The 25107-nt window shown below is 46.4% G+C and overlaps 1 protein-coding gene across 2 annotated transcripts in view; it reads right to left on the bottom strand.

Annotated features, from left to right (window-relative positions):
* b3glctb (beta 3-glucosyltransferase b) overlaps positions 1-24558 on the bottom strand; it is a 36873-nt gene extending 12315 nt beyond the window's left edge. The window contains exons 1-9 of one of the 2 annotated variants that reach the window (XM_048982787.1): positions 24404-24558; positions 21570-21616; positions 16902-16938; positions 13736-13845; positions 7652-7728; positions 6906-7017; positions 1827-1963; positions 1659-1722; positions 369-500 (exon numbers count right to left, since the gene is read on the bottom strand). In XM_048982787.1, the coding sequence (XP_048838744.1) occupies positions 369-500; positions 1659-1722; positions 1827-1963; positions 6906-7017; positions 7652-7728; positions 13736-13845; positions 16902-16938; positions 21570-21616; positions 24404-24467 (780 nt within the window). In that variant the 5' untranslated portion in view covers positions 24468-24558. Of the gene's footprint in view, positions 1-368; positions 501-1658; positions 1723-1826; positions 1964-6905; positions 7018-7651; positions 7729-13735; positions 13846-16901; positions 16939-21569; positions 21617-22408; positions 22462-24403 lie in introns of those variants that run through there. The other variant, XM_048982788.1, reaches the window with a different exon arrangement.
* Positions 24559-25107: the final 549 nt, after the last annotated feature.

Genomic DNA, 25107 nt, shown 5'->3' with positions numbered 1-25107 from the left:
TTCATTGTGTCCATATATGTCTTGTTCCCTGGGTCTCTTTAGTTGTTTTCTACCCAGCCCTTCCTTGTGAGATTCTCATCCTGCCTTGTTTGTTTTAACCTTGGCTTTGCCTTCACATTCCTGTTTACCATTCTGTCTGGCCCTTTTGCCTGATTCCTTGCCTGCTTGTTTTTGACCACTGCCGTTTTTTTAGCGATTTTTGTACCTTTGTCCATTCCAGTTTCGACCCTCGCCTGCTGCTTTTTGCAGCAGCTACGGTTCACAGCATTAAACCTTTTTGTCTCCCACCTCCCGTGAGGCGTCTTTCATCGTCTGCCTGTGATACAGCAACAGCGGTTAACAGGGTAGTAGACCGGAACGGCACCTACGCATTGAGGTATGTGCTCGGGGAGGGTGGTGGCACAGTCCCTGGCTTGACTGGAACCCTCCAAATCTGTGCAGAGCTCTGTGACGGTGGACAGACTAGGCCCCTGGCCATCTGCCCAAATGTAGAGTGCAATCTAAAGGAAAAAAGTAGAGTGATACAGATGGTAGACTAGGAAAAAGCACATCTGACAACCATCAGGGGAAGTCTATGCAAGATTACCCAGACCTTCACACATTGCCACCTGTCTGCTTTCTATACACATTGAAAGGCAAGTTACACCCCCAAGTCAGCTTTGTAGCGCATCATATAGTCATAAAGTCCCAAAAAGCGGCCAATGAGAGCTCAGCATATGTGGGAGCTCCTTCAGGACAGCCGAGAAAGCATCCCAGGAGGCCACTGTCCTTATTTTAAACTGTGGAGAATAGTAAAATAAACCTTTCTACAGGTAGGTGTGACCAAACTTGTGACTGGTACTTTACATTTTGTGTATCGCAACAGTACACACACAAATGATTAGGTTTTCAGAGTGTGCTGGAGCCAGCATGCAGTACATGAACTTAAGACAGATTATTGCTAAATGATCTGTGATCTGTCTCCAAATGTGTATTAGAATAAGAAACATTCATTCATTGAGTTGCTGTCTTCAGCACCTTATAAGGGCTCAGACTGTTGTCCTCAAGACCTGTCTGAACCTCAGCCAAAAAAAACCCATCGAAACTGTCATAGGGGCCCCCAGAACATCAACCACCTCACAACATCGAATCCTAAGCCAGCCTATTGCACAGCCCTTTGTAAAGGACCACGTCATATCTGGCTCTGATACAGATGGATTAGTAAACAGTCACTGGCTTCCAGTAAACAGAGACTCAATTTGGGAAAGTTGATCAATTTTATGGGATCTGCAAATCCTGCTTTCTGGTGAACACGACCAAAACTCAACAGTAGTTTGTGGCAGTTGGCAAACACCTACTCTATGGTATACTACACTATGGTATACTATAGCATACTACACTATCATATACTATAGCATACTACACTATGGTATACTATAGCATACTACACTATGGTATACTACACTATGGTATACTATAGCATACTACACTATGGTACACAACCAGATGGTTTATCAAACATTGCGTATAAAAACCACAATGCTACGTTAAGTGGTTGCACTTTTTTGTCGTTTTTAAAAGTCACTTCCAATCATTTCCGGCAGATTTTGAACGTTTCACGCCCTACACTCGCAAAACCCCAGAAGCCCCGATACGAAGTGTCAGTCCCGGTGCCTCACCTCGTGCTTTAGGTCGATGGTGAAATCTGATTTTAGTGGTTCATCTTTCACCTTGCTGGCAAGCCTGGAATTAAACCGGTTAGGCCATCAGAGCTTAACTGCACACGTAACACAGAATGCAAGCCGACGCCCGCCGCTCTCCCGCCGGCAGGACGAGAGCGTTCTGACCTGAGGATGAGCGGCGTGCTCAGGGCCCAGGCTGCCGAGAAGTCTGGGTAGCTGAAGGCGGACGGGTCGTCAGCAAAGGCGTAGTGGTGGGTGATGGTGGCCTCCTCGTCACGAAGGGCCTTTCCCAGGAACCACTCCTGAGCAGAGAGGAACGCAAAGCCACAGTGCCGATGTCTGCACATGCTTCAGGGTCTACAGACTGACGAATGATGCGGCATCATCTGTGATGCCATAATTGCTATGTCAGGATTTAAATCACTTCTTAGGAGGATCCTTACCCTAAATAAGCAAAATCTCCCTGCCATATTTATCTACTAAATTTACATGCAGACACTGGTACAGTTGGGTGTAAAATTTCATCACATAATATTAAGACTGTGATTTATTCTTTTCCAGGAGGATTAAAACCCACCCTTCTTATAACCCATAAACTCTTGAGTCCACAGATGGTGGCATTTGCTTTAATAAGTTATTAAACCAGACGCATCATGTTTCCACAGCCCTCCAGTCACCAGGAGAGTACAAAATCCATGGGGCCAATAGTGATGTTCGAATGTTTCAAGCCTTTTTCTGCAAGTAAGCGATAGCGCATGTGGTTCTACGCCTACATTGTCGACTGCATAGGTGTCAAACCCGAGGCCCCCTGTCTGATTTCTTGAGGCCTGCATGAAAAATACCGATGAAGGTTCCAATCCAGCCCACAGGATGATATTACAATAGGACACATTGATTTGAAAAATCCCGCCATTCTTAGTATTTCCACTTTGGGAGGAGGAGCATCAGAGGGATGAAAGGATATAATATTCCGCGGCACTATCAGACTCCATCCATCCATCCATTTTCCAAACCGCTTATCCTACTGGGTCGCGAGGGTTCCGGAGCCTATCCCGGAAGCAATGGGCACGAGACAGGGAACAACCCAGGATGGGGGGGCCAGCCCATCGCAGGGCACACTCACACACCAGTCACTCTCACACACACACCTACGGGCACTTTAGCAACTCCAGTTAGCCTCAGCATGTGGGGGGAAACCGGAGTACCTGGAGGAAACCCCACGACAACATGGGGAGAACATGCAAACTCCACACACATGTGACCCAGGCGGAGACTCGAACCTGGGTCCCAGAGGTGTGAGGCAACAGTGCTAACCACTGCACCACCATGCTGCCCCCCCCATCAGACTTACCATGCTGAAAAAGGGAAAAGGGTGTCTGGGGATACTCAGAATGGACAGAATGAACTGCTGGCAGACATAAAGAAACCACAGCGTGGTTTTGATCGCAGCGGGAGAGCCGAGCTGTGAAAGGTAGCTACCGTAAATCTCTGCAAATGCTGAGTCTGTGAAACTGTACAAATTATGTGCCAACAAGCCTCAGACATTCGCTAACATAAGTCTGCTGAGAAATGGCGGCTGCAGATTCCAGATCTTGCCTATTTTCATGTTTTCTTTATGCATCAGTATTTAGTGAATAACTGTGGTGATTAACTACTTAAATTGCACTTAATAGCGGCTAAGGCCCTGTCTTGGATTGCAGGAAGAGGAAGTTGTAAGCGTTTCAGTTGTAATTAGCATAACTGCAAATACCCCCCCGGAACGCACTGTAATTTCCCTGGCAAATTTTGGTTGTAACTCTAATAAGACTGACACCCCTGCAGTGTTGGCGCCACAACATACCTGAGGAACAGGCATGAGACTTTCATGGGGGGGCACACGGGCGTAGATGGGGGGGGGTGGCGGGAGAGAGCAGGATTCTTAGCTTTATGATGATCAGTTTTACAAAGAAATAAAATAAAATACAGTCCTATGTGGGTGGCATTTGGCAGGGCGTGACTCAGGCAGGACTGCACCCCCCATGATGCCGACCCTGAACCCTGGGCTCTCGAAGTTAATAAAAGGACCAGCTGGCCTGATGCTGGAGGGAAATAATCTCCGAAGGAATCCAGAAAACAATTTCCAGCCACCATCTTCAGGACTGTTCAAGTGCTGTAGAAATCCTGTGAAGGCCAGTTGCCTCAGCATCTCCAGTGGAGGATGCAGTGTTGTCACTCATTCATTCTCTGTCCAGCTTGTCCTACTCAGCCGCAGGTCAGAGAATCACCTAGGATGGGGTGCCAGCCCATCTCACACACACCATTCACCCCTACGGACAATTTAGCAATTCCAATTAACCTCAACGTGTTTCTGGACTGTGGGGGTTAGTCAGAGTACTACCCCATGACAACACAGAACATGTGAACTCCACGCACATGGAGCCGAGGCAGAAACTCACACCCCAGTCCCTAGAGGTGTGAGGCAACAGTGTTAACCACGGCGCCACCAGACCACTCCACAGCAGAGAGTGTTCTTTATGAAGGGAGGTAGCCCCCTCTCTCCCCCCCCCATCATTACCTAAGAATACCATTAGATTTTACGATTAATCTCATAATTCTTATGAATAAGGTAATACTACTAATCATAACCCTACATTAACCTACAGATTTTCTAAATCACAAACATTCACCCAAGTGCATATTCATTATTGAGACTCGCCCTGACAGCAGAAACTGCAGGGCAGGCTTGGGGTGCTTCATGGATGCCATACAGCCGAACTGCTTTCAGGCGCCGGGCAGAAGCCGCCCCCCCGACACACAGCAAACAAAAATAACTAGAGCTGTGCACAAAAAACGGAACAGAAAAAAGGAAATGCCAGAGACTCAAAGATTCGGCAAAAAAATTCTATATGCCTGCGATAAAACATTATTTTGATAAGCGATTAGTCATGTGATCAGGCGATCGACCAATTGATTTGTTGGGGCCAAACCCAGGGTTTAAAGAAAACTGAAAATGCTTTATTTAAAAAATGATAAATTTCAATTTATAGTTGAAAAAGTGTCAAAGAAAGAAAGGTCCACTGTCTCCAGAATATTTAGCTCAGTAACGTTTGTAGCTTATACTGCTGTATACAGAAACTCTGCTGCGGGAGGGTGGGGTCCAGGCTAATTTTGTTGCCAAGGTTTCAAAATGTGGCAGTATATCGTACCCTAATACCGCAATGCCTAGTAACAACTTCAAAATTATTCATAAAAGTTTTCCGATTTCTTCACTAAACTGCTTCTATTTGTGTTTATTGCAATACATCTGCCCTCTGCTGGTTTGGTGGAATATCACTTCTATACTGCTACTGTACTACTGAACATAACACAGAGGCTACACTGGGATCTTGATTTAATCAGCGACTGGGCTGATACCTGGCAGATGAAATTTAACGTAGACAAATGTAAGGTAATTCATGCAGGGAGCAGAAATATGAAGTACAAATATTTTATGGGTTCCACTGAAATAAAGGTAGCTGATTATGAGAAAGACCTCAGTGTGTATGTTGATGCTTCCATGTCCCACTCTCACCAGTGTGGGGAAGCAATAAAAAAGGCCAATAGGATGTTGGGTTACATCTCAAGTCAAGGGAGGTGATGCTATGATTATATAATTCCTTGATCCCCATCTAGAGTATTGTGTGCAGGTTTTGTCACCATACCTTAAGAAGGACATTGCTGCCTTGGAAAAGGTGCAACGTAGGGCAACGAGAATGATTCCTGATCTTAGAGGAATGTCTTATGAGGAGAGGTTAGCTGAGCTCAATCTGTTCAGCCTTGAGTAAAGGGGGGACATGATCCAGGTGTATAAGATTCTAACAGGTCTGGATGCTGTTCAGTCAAATGGCTACTTCAATATTAGCTTAAATACTAGAACTCATGGTCATACGTGGAAATTAGCGGGAGAACATTTTAAAATTTGAGAAAACACTTCTTTACACAGCATGTAGTTAGAGTATGGAATAGTCTTCCTGTTGGTGTAGCACAAGCTAAAACCCTGGGTTCCTTTAAATCAGAGCTAGATAAGATTTTAACAACTCTGAGTTAAGTTCTCCCCAAATGAGCTTGATGGGCCGAATGGCCTCCTCTCGTTTGTAAATTCTTAAGTTCTTATGTATGCATGTGCCGAACGGAACTATGAACAAGTGTAGTGCGTACACAGGAGTCTGGGCGCACAGCTGTGCACAGACCGTAAGTGCACAGACCGTAAGTGCACAGACCGTAAGTGCACTTGGAAAAGTGAAGCATGATGCACCAACGATAACATTGCTAGGTGGTGATGTTATTATATAAATTCAACCAATCAATAATAAAATTATTTAAAAAAAAAAAAAAAAAAACAATTTTTCTTACCGGTTATTATTGATGTTATGGATAAGTTGTTAATGCTGCATTTAACTGAAAATGAAGGAATTCCTTATTATTGAACCCCCCCCTTTCTTTCTCCACCTCCCCCTTATTTTTGCAGAAAGGGAGAGTTAGGAAAAGGTCACATTTCTATTTAGTAATTACTGCTTCATCTCAATTTCGTGATTTTTAATAGTCCCTCTGATCCTCAGCTTTTAACCTGTGCTGCTCATGTGTTTTTCATTCTGTCTTCCTGACTCCTACCCAGTTACCACCACAGTATGAAATCAAAGCAGACCAAACTAATTTAAGAGTGAAAATATTTTGCTTATCAGGCAGACACACCTGAGAGCCTGCGGCTTCTAGGGACAGCATAGATAGCTAAAAACTGTGGCGCAGTATGAGGCTCAGCAGATTAGCATCTCTAGTCCTGCCTGGGAGGTTGTGGGTTCAAATCCCGTCGCTGGCCTTAACCCTAATGGCTCCCGGGGTGCTGAATATTGTCAGACCATAGGCTTTCCTCACTGGTATGTTGCTTTGGTCTGCAAAGTAAAATGCAAATGACTGTCAAATGTCAATCAGTTTGCTATGCCAGCTCATGAAGTTCATACCCACTGATAGAGGGGGTTCGAGTTCGGAGGGTTTGAATGAATCAACAGCTGCCCACTCCCACTTTACTGCTTCCAACTCCAGACACATTTTATTGCCTCTAATAGATTCTACTCACCTAAAAATTTACTGCACAGCGTAAGCTCAAATAAACACAGCAGACATAAAAAACAATGGATACACTCAATAAATGCTCTCAGTAAACAAAGGCACTCAAGGAGAAAGACTAAAATTAGAACAACAGAAGCAGACAAATGCCTCCACACCTACCTTTGCTGGGTCGAACCGGCTCAGGGCCCGGAGCAGACGTTCCATCCGTACATTGGTGTCCTCTTCCAGGAAAATGAACCATGAGGAGGTCTCCCCATAAACGGAAGCTAGGCTGGAGGTCGAGAAGTAATTTATTTGCTGCTGATGAGGCACGTAGCTAGATAGTAAAATTATAGGTTTGAAACCCTCTTCGAAATTTGCTCCCAACCCACACTCTGCAAATTCTATGAAGGGGAAACCCGGCCCGGCTACCAAGAAGGAGTGTTAGGTACTACTGGGGCTCTCTGGGATCTATCTGAGTATTAGTAACGATATGAGTATTAGTCCATTTGCCAGGAATGCATTTCCTGTTTCATTTCCATCTTGAATGCTTGGCAAATTTCATCACAGAGATCCATCCCACCACACAGAGCTCGAGCGGTGAGGACCAGCACACACCTCCTGCGTCATGTGTGCGCAGCATCAGCCACTTACTTCCTTCTTTCTGCTGAGCTGCGTAACACGCTTGGAGGACAGCGTTACGCTCTGGGTTCCGCCCGTAGCCCAGTAGGTGTCACTGTTAAGCAAGGGTAGGATGAGGAACCCAGCCGTGTAGCCCACCTGCATCCCTTTGGCGGCATCACCGCCACGGACTGTTGATGTGGCACAGGATGACACATGCTCATGCCCAAATGAGCCCTCAGTGTACCCAGGTACCCGCATCGGGGGGAGGCGGCAGAATGGCAGTGGGCGCGGGCTCTACTCACAGTGGCAGAACTGGCAGAATGCTCCAGTCGCCATCGTTGCCGGTGAGGTTGTGCAGAAGCAGCACGGTGGGCAGGTTCTGCGGGGAAAGGAGAAGCCGGTCACTAGTATGGATGCCAGCTGCCTTCCGCCCAGAAGAGTCACACCTAGAGATCAAAAGCTTTGTGCCTGAGCAACCTGCCTATCTACAGTAATTAGATTCCTGTAACTAGCTCCTACGTACAGCCTTGGCTCACAAGCGCCAGACCTGGCTGCGTCCCAATATCTTTTTTTGCACTTTAACTGGACTCCTTTCCAAGTCAAAGTCAACAACCAAAGTCAATGATAATCACAATCTGAAAAGGCTTTTCCTCCTGTCATGTCATGACACTTAAAAAAACTCCCGTTATCCTCACATTGTCATTTCAAGGAAAGAGTTTAGATATAAATCTGCTTCAGCCCTTTCACAGTTATTCCTCCAACTAGGATAAGAAAAACTCTTCTGTTCTTCAGCCTTGACTGCAAATGAATGTGGTTACCATAGAAACACAGTGTGGTCCTGTACACACTATGGGAAATGGGATATGATATTTTTCGGGTAAAAGATTTCACCTTGATCCATTAAGAACAGAAAATGCATTTACAGGCTGAGAGGGAGACCACGCATGCCCTTCATCCTCAACTGGAGAGGTCCGGTGATAAATGGAAGGCAAGAGGCACCTTAGAGAGAAGCAAGCCAAGTCAATGAAGAAACGAGAGGCTGTAATGTAAACTGCAGGAGGTCCGTGTCATTCCCTTAGCGTCGCGTTCATCGAAACTTGCAACAAGTAATTTCCTGAGTAATCCTGATCAAAAAACACGTTTTCCAGGGCAAGATGGATGGCACTAATTGGAGGGTGGAGCCTATCTTGTTCAGAGGCACAACAAGACCGGCGCTTTCAACAGTGTCAGCATCATTAATGTGGCTTAAATGAGCTAAAGCAACAGCCTCAAATGCGAAGCAGCAGCCTTGGGAACAGAAGCCACTGACTGGTTCTTATAGCTCCTTCTGCAGTTCGGGGACAAATACATCAAATCTGAACACCGCAGGTCCGCTCTCTCTAAGTGCCCTTAAATTGTATACTTGAAAGAGAATGAAAGTCACTCAATGCTCCCAAAGACCGTGCGGCTTCGCCCAACTGCCCCCCCTCACTTTGAATAACTTTGTTTATATAACCGAGCGACCTTCATCCAATGGCCGTAACACCACAGGGAGGCCGAGCAAAAACACGCACAAGAACCCTAAACGAATTCGCAAATGCTAGATGAAAGAAAGAGCATGAAATTCTGGAAGTTTCTGAGACCAAACTGGGGCTTTGCCTAAAAGAATGATGATTCATTAGACCGAACATCCCCAGTTAGACAGTTTGGGGAGGGGGGGTGCCTTGCTGAAGGTATAGATGCCCAGAGCAACATTCCCAGCATGTCTTTGCAAAGGCCAGTATGAATTTATGATCCACACTGGAAAAGGCATTTTCATAATGATAGAGCATTTCTACTGAGGCAAGAGAGGCTGATGAATCCCACAATGCAGAGACACACGGTGTACCTACCCTGTCCCTAACCCGCAATGCAGAGACACACGGTGTACCTACCCTGTCCCTAACCCGCAATGCAGAGACACACGGTGTACCTACCCTGTCCCTAACCCACAATGCAGAGACACACGGTGTACCTACCCTGTCCCTAACCCGCAATGCAGAGACACACGGTGTACCTACCCTGTCCCTAACCCGCAATGCAGAGACACACGGTGTACCTACCCTGTCCCTAACCCGCAATGCAGAGACACACGGTGTACCTACCCTGTCCCTAACCCTAACCCACAATGCAGAGACACACGGTGTACCTACCCTGTCCCTAACCCTAACCCACAATGCAGAGACACACGGTGTACCTACCCTGTCCCTAACCCTAACCCACAATGCAGAGACACACGGTGTACCTACCCTGTCCCTAACCCTAACCCACAATGCAGAGACACACGGTGTACCTACCCTGTCCCTAACCCGCAATGCAGAGACACACGGTGTACCTACCCTGTCCCTAACCCTAACCCGCAATGCAGAGACACACGGTGTACCTACCATGTCCCTAACCCTAACCCGCAATGCAGAGACACACGGTGTACCTACCATGTCCCTAACCCTAACCCGCAATGCAGTACTGGTTTCCTGGAAAACTCAATTTTATAAAAATCGGTGACTGCTATGAAAAAATTTTAAATGCAAAAACTCTTGTATTTTGCATGGTTATGGTTAGGGCAGGGTGGGGGTTAAGGTTGTCATAGTTAGCGTTAGCATTTTTCTCATAGAATTGAATGAGCGGGCCCCATAAGGTATACCCTACGTGTGTGTGTGTGAGTGAGTGTGTGTGTGAGTGTGCACATACATATGCATGCCCACGGGTGTAGACATGGTCACAGTGGGTCATCATGCCAGGGAGACGCTTCACAAACCATCACGAGCCAATCGCTCAATAATCAGAAGCTATCCCCCCCCCCCCCCCCGCATGTCTGCTCACCAGCTCTCCGTTGGCATAACAACAACAATCATTCCAGGGACGGGTGTAGCATCATCCATCCATCCATCCATCCATTTTCCAAACCGCTTATCCTATTGGGTCGCGGGGGGTCCGGAGCCTATCCCGGAATCAATGGGCACGAGGCAGGGAACAACCCAGGATGGGGGGCCAGCCCATCGCAGGGCACACTCACACACCATTCACTCACACATGCACACCTACGGGCAATTCAGCAACTCCAATTAGCCTCAGCATGTTTTTGGACTGTGGGGGGAAACCGGAGTACCCGGAGGAAACCCCACGACGACACGGGGAGAACATGCAAACTCCGCACACATGTGACCCAGGCGGAGACTCGAACCCGGGTCCCAGAGGTGTGAGGCGACAGTGCTAACCACTGCACCACCATGCCGCCCCTGGGTGTAGCATCACTCTTCCTGAAATGATCTGCCCTCCACCAGTTATAACATTTTTGTAAACAGAAATAAAATAGGAAAAGAAATATACAACAAAAAAACTACAAATAAGCAAAAACTATAAATACTGCTTCTGTAACTTAAACAAAATAAAAAAACGTCAAAGACTTTCCTTTACTGTTTTTGGATAGAGTTTAGCTAAAGTACTGATTTGTTTATCTTTAATTGCCATGAATAATACCAGGAACATAATTTACCCGTTCATGTGTACTGAATATTTATGCAGGAGTCACTGATGATGAGATACATTTAACTTTCAATCTGTTTTTTTTTCAGTCTAACCCTAACCCTAGAAATAAAAATACTAACAATTAAGCCACAACAAATTATTATAACCATATAGAAATATCTCTTTAAAATGAAAAACAATAAAAACAAACAAAATCAGAATGAAAATGAACTGGATGTCAAATTGAAATTGAAAATAATATAAAAAACTAAATATAAAAACTCAAAATGACAATAATACTGCCCTGCAAGAGTCCAGGCTATGTGTACTTCCAGGGCACCATGACTCGACGCTGATCTGAGAGCCTCCCCAGGGCACCGTGACTCGACGCTGATCTGAGAGCCTCCCTAGGGCACCGTGACTCGACCCTGATCTGAGAGCCTCCCCAGGGCACCGTGACTCGACCCTGATCTGAGAGCCTCCCTAGGGCACCGTGACTCGACCCTGATCTGAGAGCCTCCCTAGGGCACCGTGACTCGACCCTGATCTGAGAGCCTCCCTAGGGCACCGTGACTCGACGCTGATCTGAGAGCCTCCCAAGGGCACCGTGACTCGACGCTGATCTGAGAGCCTCCCCAGGGCACCGTGACTCGACGCTGATCTGAGAGCCTCCCCAGGGCACCGTGACTCGACGCTGATCTGAGAGCCTCCCCAGGGCACCGTGACTCGACCCTGATCTGAGAGCCTCCCCAGGGCACCATGACTCGACAGTGATCTGAGAGCCTCCCCAGGGCACCGTGACTCGACCCTGATCTGAGAGCCTCCCTAGAGCACCGTGACTCAACGCTGATCTGAGAGCCTTCCCAGGGCACCGTGACTCGACCCTGATCTGAGAGCCTCCTCAGGGCACCGTGACTCGACGCTGATCTGAGAGCCTCCCCAGGGCACCGTGACTCGACGCTGATCTGAGAGCCGCCCCAGGGCACCGTGACTCGACGCTGATCTGAGAGCCTCCCCAGGGCACCGTGACTCGACGCTGATCTGAGAGCCTCCCCAGGACACCGTGACTCAACGCTGATCTGAGAGCCTCCCAAGGGCACCGTGACTCGACGCTGATCTGAGAGCCTCCCCAGGGCACCGTGACTCGACGCTGATCTGAGAGCCTCCCCAGGGCACCGTGACTCGACGCTGATCTGAGAGCCTCCCCAGGGCACCGTGACTCGACGCTGATCTGAGAGCCTCCCCAGGGCACAGTGACTCGACGCTGATCTGAGAGCTTCCCCAGGGCACCGTGACTCGACCCTGATCTGAGAGCCTCCCCAGGGCACCGTGACTCGACGCTGATCTGAGAGCCTCCCCAGGGCACCGTGACTCGACGCTGATCTGAGAGCCTCCCCAGGGCACCGTGACTCAACGCTGATCTGAGAGCCTCCCCAGGGCAATAGTGGATGCAGCTAGTGGGAAGCCAGTGGACCTGTATGTACGCGTCACTCCAAATCCTCACCATCTTATGACACAGGGGGGTGAAGTTCCTGGAACTGAATTTGCACTCATTTGAATCTGATGTAGCGAGTCAGCGTTTAGGCACCGCTTCTGCAACAGTGCCAGGAACATTTCAGTTGGCTGCTGGTAACCTCAATTTACATATTCATACAGCTTGATCCATACAGAGGTCAGAGTTAAATGCCACCCCGAGACACCCAGAGTCTTGGACAGTAACATTATGTCACAGGGAGGGGGATCCCTGCAGACCAGACCAGACCATATAGGCCAGCTGGAAAAAGTGATGCCTAATCGCTTAATCTCTTCATAGATACTGGAAGAACATTATAGGAATACAATCCATTATTAATCAACTCACTTCTGCTTTTATGGTGTCTATTGATAACGCAGCTCCTGCCCCATCGATAAATTCACTGTAAATCACACCTAATAGCATCTGTCCATCACTATGATTAAACCGCTACACAGAGTGAAAACCACAAAACAGGCGACTTCAGTCATTTACGAAGCATCACTGGAAAGTCACGTCGGCTCCTGCACTAATATTAAGCCCCTTGCATTGAATAGACCGCCTGTAAAATCAGAGCTGATGTCTACCACACACACACACACACGCAAACACACACGCAAACACACTCACACACAGTCGCCAAGCTTAGCACTTTGTGACCTCCTCCACTGTGCTATGACAGAGCAGCCAGCCTGTGTCTCTGCTGCCCCCTGTCACTGCAGCCAAAGGTTACAGAGGCAGTATAATTAGTGGTACTTCCCCTGACACCTGAAGGACAGACTTAACTGTAAATTAGAACACTGCATTTTTAATGTTGTCTGCTTCTTACCCAGCAGCAGCCTTCTGTACCTCTCTCCCACCCACAGAAAGAAAAATAATTAGGTAGGTTCAAGCTGAAGCAATGGAATATTAATGCAGTTAAGACGTCAGGCAGGACTGTCAGCCAAAATAAATAATGATATTGGTTCGGATGCTTCCACCTAGGTCTTTTCAAAGCAAGGGCGACGCACTGTGGAGATCGTGCGGTACTGCAACAGAAACTGGAGCGGAAGTAGAAGCCCATCGATGGGGATCATCAGTTCCAAGCAAAACAATTTTATAATATTTCTTTTCGGACAGGCTGCTAAAAGACCCAGGGGACACAGATACGGCTCAAAAAGTTCAGCTGAGTTTCACAGAGTTTAGTTTTTTTAAAAAAAAAAAAAAAAAAAAAAAAAAAAAAAAAAGAGCTGTAAAAAGCTGACTAGAGAACAGGTTCAAACACTTTTTACAGTTAAAGAAAGGCAGACTAACAGAAACTCCTAACTCAGTCTACCCGGAATGGGCATTATCGCGGGCAATGAGCGTGATGACTGGTATAAGTGCAGCTGCAGGGGCGCTCTGGTACCGCTTTCAGGTCCTCCGCCTGCCGCAAAAGCTTCGCTTTCTGCTGCTTCGCCCGCCGCTCGTGGAAGGAGTTCCGCTGGCTCTGGATGACGAACACCACCCTGCGCAGATCTGAAACATGCAGGGACAGAGGACGGCCGTCAGAGGTGGTGATAGGCAATGGGACAGTAGTGTTATTTAACAGACTTTAACATTATACAATGTTCTTGACTTTCCTGTAGTTTTTTCTGCAATCAATTTGGGTTGTGTACCATTCCCAGGGTTCGCTTGACTATTTACAGTATACTGCATGGATACCCTTGTAAATCCTCGGGTGGGGGCACTGCATAGCGGTTCTTGAATAATGATCTTTATATAGAGGCGCCCCCCCCCAGCACGGCAAATTCTGTCCGTATATTGAAACTGGAAAGCTAGCGGGGGACCCAATGTGGCTTTTTTGTCAGGGGACTCAACATTGTTACTTTCGCCTCTGTTAATGGTGGCGCCAAGCTACAGCCTCACAGGGCAGCCCGTTCTTTCACAGTTTTATGTGTACTTTCATAATAATAACAGCCACAAAATGTAATATCATATGGTCATACATACCACACTTCTAAATAAGGCGGTGTCGTGTGTGTAGAAAGAGTTTCCTTTTTCTTATTTTTTTTAGCTAATGCGTTTTTCAAGTTGTTCTCTAACATATGCACTTAATGTATACATATTGGGTTTAATTGGTGTCACAAACATATAATCGATATCAGCGTCACAACTACATGTCATTTTACTATTTTTTATTCTTAAATATGTATGAGATTTCATTATTAGCTACCTAATAATGACTGACATATTTACGTTTACAAGGGCGCGCACGTGGCCGGATCGCGTTTCATTTTTATTAAAGATGCTAGTTAATTGCCTTTCTTTGCAGGATGCATCGCCATGCATATTATGTGCAAAAAAATCCCACAGGTCACGAATAATCCGCTTTTGGTAAGTCCCTTGCTGTGGCCCAGGAGTGATGGTCAACTGCGGTGAATTCGCTGGTGAAGGTCTGCTTTAGCCCGCAGGAACAGAGATGTGTCTGGGGTCGTTTATCTGACTCGTGCCCACTACAAATCATCATAAAGCGCTTTTCCCCTCTGTACAGGGCACCGTTCCTGCTCGCTTCGGTTTTCCACTACAGAAGGACCGGCTCCATAAAAGCGTTGCAGGGTTTGAAGGGCGACAGTTATGGCTAACCGAAGAGACGCTTGATTACTGTTCATACGACGTACATCATGATTTATTATGAACTAAAGTACTTTTTAAATTAGGTTAGAAATTCACAAGTTCCAAGCCACCCGGAATGCATAAATATATCGCAATATGCGATACTAGTAATATTTAATAATATAGAAATGCGGCAAACAGTTCCATGGAATAAAACTGCCCTAGAAAAATAAGGCCCAAGTGAGAATTACGTCACTGCCAAAGATTTGGCACTTGATCCCACTCATTAACATCTCACACCTCTTTGAAACTTAGCTCAGTCTGTATGCAAAGTCGTGTCCTAGGCTACATGATACAGCGATCTTATGGAAGAGAAAAAAGTACATAAAACTGATGTAGGAGGACCAAGTTGGTAAACTAAGGAAACGTCTGGAAGGCTGTAAATGACATAAAATTTGCCTAGAACTTTTACGTAAAATGATTGGGATTATATTTTATTTCCCATACTATTTATTAAAGAGCTAGTGTAGTGGAAATTTACTGGGTGAGGTTTGCAGACTCCGAACCTCCAATTGCCTCGTGTTTGTAAACCAAGGTACACAAAGACATGGACGATCAGTATCGAATCGGGGTCTACTGCAGCCAACCAGCTGGGGGAGCCTTTCTGCTTCGTATCTGAGGCTCAAGTGATCAGCTCCCGCCGGAGATCTTCCCTCACTCTCTGCCTCTGCCTTTTTCTCTCTCATTCTTCTTAATCCAGCCTTCAGCTCACAGCCCCCAGAAAACTAGCCGACCTCTGTAATATGGAATAATCTAAGGCTGACTGAACAGTACATTCAAAACCTTAAATACAAAAAGGCTGCTGCTGAACTGTGGCGTTCCGGAGGCAATAATAAACAGAAAACAGTAGCCAAAGCCTTTGATGTTTTATTTATTATCAGTTTCTGTCTTCTGACTCCATCTGTAAGCCACTTCTTCAGAACAGGCATTAGAGGCACATTAACTTGGTCAGAGGCCCCGGGGCTGCCTCCCACCCCCATTATTTACTGTGACGGTTGTCCAAGGAGGAGGGAAGTTAGTTGAAGCCCCAGGGCTTCAGCCTGGGGGCATTGAAGCGCCCCCTGCCCATCGCCATGGTGCTGTACCATCTGTGATCACATGTGCATGTGTTCTGTGTGCATTACCCCAATCTGCCCATCACTTTCATTATATTAGTGTGACAGGACTTGGCAACGCAAAGCTTTATCCTTGGTTGTTGTTTTCGTCACTGTGTCTGGTGCCTCCAAATCCTCCCACCACCATCAAATGCTTTAATGTTTCATCTGCACCGTATCGCCCTTCCGCAGTGTCAGATCAGACTCATTCTCACACTCTCACAAAGTGGGCAGACTCGTAATTTCTGTTTATTCTTTCATGCGATTCGTGGCCTTATGATTCACCGTCGTAATTCCTAAGCAGTTAGTAAAGCAAAGCATGCTGGGATGATTCTGTGTTCAACCCATGAGAGATTCCAGTTTTTAATAAATTACCTTGAATTTTTTCCGTTCGGTTTTATTGAAACATCCTCCTAATCTATTTTCGTACATAATTTCGGCAACTTTATCATTTCAATAAATCCCTGGAAATAACTGCCCATCTATATCTGATTAAGCTACAGAGATCCACTGAAAGACTCAGTGACGTGATTCATGTGGTAGAACTGCAGTCTCCCCCCTTGGATGTAGGCTCACTGCCCTGTGTCTGCCTGTAAAGTTGCTTAACCACACATGATGTCGTGATTCATGTGGTAGAACTGCAGTCTCCCCCCTTGGATGTAAGCTCACTGCCCTGTGTCTGCCTGTAAAGTTGCTTAACCACACATGATGTCGTGATTCATGTGGTAGAACTGCAGTCTCCCCCCTTGGATGTAGGCTCACTGCCCTGTGTCTGCCTGTAAAGTTGCTTAACCACACATGATGTCGTGATTCATGCAAACTCACCAGCTTCCCTTTCACTGTTCCCCCAGATGTCCTGTATCTGAAAAGAGGGACAACAGTTTAGATTTTACTGCAGTTCTTCATATCGCCCCAAGCAGTAACATAGCTGCTTAGTACGGTTTTGGACACCGTGTTTCATATGCGTTATATTCCCACGACCATGAACACAATATGCAATTGGAAAATGGATGGATGGATGTTTTGTGTTTTGTAAATGATATTTTTACTCTTCTCTTTATATAAGCAATGCGCTGTGATGGATTGGCATTCTGTCCTCTGTGACCAAAGCCTTACAGGCCCCAAGCTCACAGACACCCTCTAAGTGATCACGCAAATGCACAGACGCTGGACGTTTGTATACAGCAGTGGACATTAACTGAGACAGTGGATCATTACAGCCTCCCTGAATGTTAGCTATTTCTCCCTATTTTCATCATTTCGGTGCAGGATTTCCGGCACGTCTCTGACAGTTGCAAATGTTTCATCACACACACACAAAAAAAAACTTTAAATAAATAAATAATAGAAGCTGTCATCTGCTGTGGGGGGGGGTGGGTGGGTGTGAGTTCAATCAGTCATGTGACCATGACTTAATTAACTTTTCAATGCAGGGAGGGACATTTTTAGATTCCATAGCAGCTGCTCAGATGTGGTTATATAGGACCCCAGAACAGAGACATGAGCCGTCCCGGATCTCCGCTCCCTCCATCTTAATTACCACGTCCTACTGGTGCTGAGCCAGACCAGCCAACTGGGCCAGATCCCTCCTCCAACCAAAGGTAACACAGGAATGTTTGCACGGGCAGCGTATCACAGTCACCTCGGCTTTGCCCTGTAGAGCACGATCAGCCATGCCGCCTGCAGTCAAAAGCCAGCCATTAAAACACCAGCGGTATTATCGCAATGTTCAACCCAACAGTCCATTCAGAAGCGAGAATGGATGGAAAGGCGTTTCCATAGAAATTTATGACTAGACAAGAGGGGATGACTCAACACGTCTTTTCATTCTACAAACATCTGAAAGGCAAGGGGCGCTGACTAAATGATTTGGGTTCACCTGATGCGGTGCTCAGTTCCATTAGCCGATTGCCACACGTGTACAAGACTGGAACACAGCTTCAGAATATTCCTTGAAGCCGGCGGAACAGAGAATGCCATACATGGGAATGTTATGGGCAGTCAAAGAAAACAACCGGAGACACTGATGTGAATCATACGCTAAGATCATACAGCTGTCCTCGGGCTGAATGTGATTTAGCGTCTGTGGTCTGGACTTGGCTAAGCGTGTGGGAGCTGGACTGATGGGACACGCTCAACTGCTGCATCAGACAGGATGCTGGAATTTCTCCCGAATTCGTACCCAGCCCCTTAACTACACTGTCAGAAGAAAGCAGTACCAATCTGTACCTTTGCTTGTCACTGGGACTGTACCCTCAAGGATAATTGTATCTTTTAAGATACAGAAATGGACTCTGGAGAACATTTTTGTACCATTGGGGGTACATTCATGTTGTTTGTACCTTGGAGATGTTCCTCAGACTCCATTTATATACCTTAAATTAGATTAAAAGGTACATTCACCTACAGCTAAGGGTACAACTGGCAGACCCTTGAGGGTACAGCCCCAGTGATAGTCAAAGGTACAAATCTGTACCTCTTTTTTCTGACAGTGTATATATGCATGGAGAAGAAACACCAACACCTCACAGAACACACTGCTGAACACCAACACCTCACAGAACACACTGCTGAACACCAACACCTCACAGAACACACTGCTGAACACCAACACCTCACAGAACACACTGCTGAACACCAACACCTCACAGAACACACTGCTGACACTAAACACAGAAGCGCACACAGAGAGTACAGCAAAGAAGTGGCGTTTAATCCCTGACCACCATCCCTGTTTAGCAACTGGCACGTCGTCTTGTGGAGAATAAGCAAGAGGTCAGGCTCTTTCTGCCTTCGTGACAGCAAATGGAGGAGATGAAGCAGGACCACGGCATGTAGTCACGCACAGACACGCGCAACAAAAATGGAAAGCAGGTTTGCCTAAAGGCTTGTAAACCGCTGGAATCTCCCCTCCTCCACAAATAATGTCCAGAAGACCTTCAACGTGACTGTTGACATAAATGTGACAAATGGCTCCAATATAAAAAAAATATCAGGTAAGCAGTGTGGTGCTTCAGCTAAACCGAAGCTCTGCTTTATTGCTGGCATCAAAGGACAGGGGGGCTCAGCATCTCACATCACGATATGTCAGGGGTCCCCGAATCCGGTCCTGGAGAGCTAGTCTTCAAGACGAATTTCAGATTTCCCTGCTCAAACACACTGCAAGCAGCTAATTACCAGATTTAGTAGGTATATTTGAGCAGGAAAAATCCGCAAACTGTGTTGCAGACTGACCCTCTGGGACCAGAATTGGGAACCTGGCAATAAGTGCCCACACAGTCAGGTGCAGGTCATCCCCTATCTGCCAGTGGTGCAGCCAGTGTGGAAATTCGAGTGCCCCCCCGCCTCACCCTGGATCTACTTAATGTCAATCACAGAACATGGAACACAGTGTTCCCAAATGGACAGGCTGTATGTGCCATAACTATAATTTCAGTAGTTCCTAGAATTGAATTCAGTGCACAAAACCTCGGCACAATTACCGAGTAATTTATGAAAATGGGATGTTTTTGGACTTTGTGCCTAGTAGAAAACCAGTGAGCACCTTCGTACTTTTTCTTCAAATGGACCCCCCACTTTACTGTTGAACCCCCCCACCACCACCACCATCATCTTGCCAGTGCCCCTCCCCCGAAAATAATCGGAGACTCCACTTCTTCCTGGCAAGTGCAGAAGTACATTCACACCTACGTGCACAAATTAGACACTCCAGTTCCTTAGTACTTCCATCCAAAGCAACTTAAATAGCTCAGCTCCCCACTCTACACCTACACAGCTGTATGCTTTGCAGACATTATCTGCCTTAGAGGTTCACTCGGCTCCAATACAGCCTGCCCTGATAGAACGGTGTTTGGCTACGTTAAGGAGAAAACTGCACTGCCCTCTTCCACATGCTCCATCCTAGGAATGTTCTTCACTGGGAGCGATTGTGCGTCAGGCACCAAAACACACCTCAGTGTTAGCAGTCTGCTGAATCACGCGTATCATCATGTCTCTGTTACATTAACTGCACCTTCATGATGCAGTCATAGAGCATTCATAAGCAGCATATAAGTATACCTTAACATGCTAACTGCTTTAATATACATTAATAACAAGCATTATACGATAATAAAAAACATTAGAATCGTTTAATCATATAAGAGTTGTTATTGATGCATATTAAAGCTGATAAGGGATGTTAGGATGTTAATGTATACTTACATGTTGCTTATGAATGTTCTATGAATGCATTATGAAGGTGCAACAAATGCTCTATGAATGCATTATAAAGGCATTATGAAGGTGCCGTTAATGTAAAATGTTACCAAACATCCTCAGTGCGGTTTCATCTGTCCCGCCCCCTCCCTCACCCCTCATAGCTTTACCCAGTGATTAGCTGGTATCAGAAAATACCGGGGCACATCTCTCTGAGCAAAAGCAGCTCCCTCATTGTCCCTGGGCTGCTGGGATTTTGCACAACGAGCGAAACCAATTTTCTTAATCCTCATGGTGGACTGGAGGAAAATCCCGACAATGTCACTCAGAGGGTAGGGGGAGCAAACTCCAGATTGAATTTTTTCAACAAAGCCCGCAGTGTACCAGCAGGGGGTCCTAGCTAACTGCGCTTATCGCGGTTCCCCTGAAGAAAGAGGCCTTGTCTCTCCCTGACTGCAGAAGAGCAGTAACACGTGGCAGGGTGCCGATTTTGCAGCCCTGCTGGACCAAACGTCTGCAAGTGCCCAGTGAAGGAGGAAGGTGCCCAGCCTGAGCTGGAGCCGGTCAGGTTCCCACTGGAAAACTGGCTTGGAGACTCAGACGGCACAAGTTTCAAACTTTGAATTTTCGAAATTATTGCGACATGTGCGATGAGATGCCTCCTCATGCGCTTGCCGCAGACTGTCAGTTAATAGTACGATACAGAATAACAGTAAGCAGCATCACCACACAATGAGGACACTGTGACAATAAGTAACATGGACAGCAATACTACACAATAAATATCACTGCATGGTAGATGACACAAAATGACACAAAACAACAGTGGTGCTGATAGACAAACAGCCCATATTCTGCGAGAGTCCATCTGTGCCCTGCGTATTTCGGTTCTACCCGGTCCAGATGGGTGGGATTACAATGATATATATTATAGTCCTATGGGGTGGTTTGTAGCTTTTATCAGGTTAGGGTTCTGCGTTGGAAGGTTGTGGGTTCAAATCCCGTTTTCACCATTGAGCCCTCCTGTTCCACGGGCATTGGCTGACCCTGCTCTTTGACCCCAAGTGTTCCTCACCCATATGTTGCTTTGGACCACACACCTGTTGACCATGACTCAGAACTCAAAGAAATCAGACCTTTAACGGCTGAGACTGAAGATAGAGATGAACAGAAGCTTTGAATACGGGGAAATGCAAGGAAATTCATGCAACAACTAGGGATCTAAAATTAGAACCCCCCCCCCAAACACAACCACCACCACCCCCCCCCCCCCCCCCCCAAACAAGCTGTGCTTACCTGAGTGCTGCTGTCTTTCAAGTCCCTGCCAGGGATGCTGAAAGGCACTATGGAGGGATGAAATTAAAAAAGGGAGGGGGGTTGGATATAAGCAACGGGGGGGGGGGGGGGGAGAAAAAGATGCAGATCAGACAGTGGCCGAGCAGGAAGACACATCCGGAGCTCGGAAACACTCTCGGCCCACGTGTGGAGCAGCGGCTCGGTGTGTCTAACCCCTCCCACGGCCCCTATTTTAAGCACGCGATCACACTTCTCACAGCACTCTGGCACTTCAGTGTCGTGTGGGCAAGACAGAGAGCATCCCGGCAGAAACAGGCCTCGGCGTTCCCACACTGTGTCTCCTTATCCTGCTGGGAAGGGGAGGGATGCATGGTTCTCTCCCTCTGCCCTCTACGAGCAGCAGGGGAGGGAACTGTACTCTTATGGGGGGGGCGGGGTATTTAACCTAATTGCTGTGCAAGACTTCAGCAAAGCTTCGCCACTTACAATTTAAAAAAGAAAATCAATAAATGAGCATAAACCGGTCTGAGGTTTGGTCAGTGTCGGAATGATGCATATTTTCATTTCCTTACTTCTTGCGACGTGCATGTAGAGAGCGCTGTAAAAGCAGAACTGTAAACAAGCTGCACAGCATCTGCCCAAAGATGTCTCTCTCCACCACCCCCCCCACCATCCGCTCGGGACCCCGGACACAGAGGAAGAGGAAGTCAAAAGGCTGCAGCTAATTTCAGGACATTATACAAATGCTGGCCGGCCTCTCGAAGCCAACGTGGGCAGCCTCTGACCTCACAAAGGTCTTTACCAGCTCATTCAGTCCTTTATTACTGATTAGCACGTACCTGTCTCCATAGTGATAACAGTGACGGGAGAAAAGGCTTTGAAAATACACAGTGAGCAGCGTTTACAGAGTGTTGTCAATCATTGGCTGGTTTAACCCAAAGGGAAGCAAGAGAACAACCAATAAGAAGACGGCTAAAGCAGCTGATGATTCAGAACGCACAATAATCCCGCCCATTGTTGGTTTGGAACTCTACTTTCTCCAGTCACCAACTGACTAAGCACAGAGAAATTAAGTGCTGAATGCACATGATCTGAACCTGTAAATATCTACACATATTCAACCATAGCTGCTAAACGTGAATAAAGGTACCTGAGGAAACAGGCTATCACCAGTCGCAATTCCCCAGTAGAAAGATACATATATAATGGTGAAAGTCTTTTGAAAGATGGATTCTGCCTTGCCATTTGAAAATGCTGCAGAGTGAAATAGCACACAGAATACTCTTCCCCCATCGTGAGATTCGAAGGTGAGGAAGAATGTAAGAATAAAGCCCGGAGTGGCACGACTGTCTACACAAACATGCCGGTTAATCCCGCTATCTTAAGAGCATCTGAAGGCGCCTTGACTCTCTGAGCGCCATTACATTCCTGTTTGGCTTTTTCTGAGTGACGGATAAACACCACATCTGAACCACAAGGCTGTCCAGGATGGCTGGCCCAACCGCATCCAGATCTGCCTGTCCACTGCAGAGGGGCTCACATTTCCGGCCAGATGGGCGAGGATGCAGGAGCACTGCATGCTGAAACTGGCTTCAATAAAGGGCACCTTTCAGAGAACAAGCCAGACAGCTAAATGTACCTCAAATGATTTTCATGTGGCTACAAGGTTGTGTTGTACATTTCCGGTAAAATAATTAAAATAATTATAAGGGCAGAAATAAATCAAATTATTTCTCCCACAAGTCAGAGATAAACCTTTTAATAAATAAGATACGATTACGTTAAATTTCAAAAACATGTACGTGCGTAAGTCTTGTAAAAAGAGTTTAGCAGACAAACTGCCGAACGGGCAACAAGTGAGTTGAGTATAAAAGCGGATGAATCATTTCTGTCTGTGGTTTTCCGCGTATGTGTCGCTAAATCGAATGAAGTGTTATGAAATAGATAAACAGTCTTAACGTTGCATTGCTGTTGAATAGCAGCACAGCCGCAGGCGTCGCTGACCCAGTTATTCTCAAAACGAGCACAAACGTAAAACGTAACTTAATATGAATGCAATTCAGTTCGTGCATATTAAGTAACGTAGTACAGGATTCCGGTGATTTTTATAGCGGATTTAGAAACAGGTGAACACCAGCTAATTATTCATGAGTAGGTCTGTCAGCTCGAGTGGGTAATATCCCCTCACCAGTACATCTAATGATGACTAATACAGACTTCTTCACCCGTGAAAAATCACATTTCAAATTATGGGTTGCAAGTGGGATTAAAGCAGGAGAGACTACATTTAAATCATGGAGCAGACGGATCCCCAGGCGCACAGAAGAAACCTGTACACGCGAGAAAAAAAATTCGGTGTTCATTAAAAAATAATTTCTCTAAGTTGGTAAGCGTGGGTAAGTTTGGTCAACATATTCGGGGTGTACAGAATTGGCTTTTGTTACCTTACCATTATCTTACAGTGTACACGTTTACGCCACTTACTGCCGTAAATAAAAGCTGTATGCTGGATATTATTAATTAGCTAATAAATGAACCCACACGCGGCGACGCTCCGCACCTGGAGAGGAACCCGCATTCACAGCCACCTGCGCAACATTACACAATAAAACATTACACAGGAGCTGCTGTGCACGAGCGGCCGGACGACGCCGTGGGTGCGTGGGTTCCGGCCCCAGGAGCGCGCGCCGAACGCCTCGTCGCTTCTACATCCCCACTTTAATAAGCAAGCGCACGGTTCTGGGGGGGTGGCATCGCCACGTGCATGCGATGCACATCAAGCCTATGCACGGATAAAAAGGAAGGCAGGCGATCGCAACTTCAGCTGTACTTACTGAAGAAGAGCAGAATGAACCAGGGCGGGACTTTGATTCCGGCGGGGAAGTCGTCGGGCAGCATGGCGACACGGCACTGACGGCTCCGCGATGCGTTACAGCGCCGGGCACCTCTTCCGAGCGATGTTTCCAGCAACCCGTTGACTACAGATATTCGATGGGATTTTTCATTATATATATTCTTATTATTTATTTATATGTTTACAAAAGTTGTTCAGGTGCGCGCTCTTGTGGTCAGAGATCGCAAGTAGTCCTGTAATTATATCTACATCTAACACATTCAGTTACATGTAGCACATGCTTGCAGGTGTTGGACCTAGTGTCTAGAGGTTAAATATTCAGAGTTACTGACGTCAGCTGAATATTATTAGTCAGTTGAATAAGTTATTAGTCAGTATATGCTTGACTCATGGGCTTAACATACATTTCTCGTATGATTCAGTAAACAGCAACACCCTGCATATATTCCTTCCCACACAGAACTTGAACCTATTCACAAAATACAGTACCAGTCAAATGTTTGGATACACTTTGAATGCCTTGCTCTCTATTTCAGCTGTTATTCACCTTATAGTAAAATGCTTAGAGGAAATGAAGTAATACATATGAAATACTGCAACAGCCATAGAAGTGTTCAACATCTCACTATTTTCTCAAACTATAAACTCTTTGAAACAGCCCCCTTTGACTAAAGGGACAGCACT

This window comes from Brienomyrus brachyistius, chromosome 18, assembly GCF_023856365.1.
Source record: "Brienomyrus brachyistius isolate T26 chromosome 18, BBRACH_0.4, whole genome shotgun sequence".
Lineage (NCBI taxonomy): Eukaryota > Metazoa > Chordata > Actinopteri > Osteoglossiformes > Mormyridae > Brienomyrus > Brienomyrus brachyistius.
This window is presented reverse-complemented; position numbering and strand designations above follow the sequence as displayed.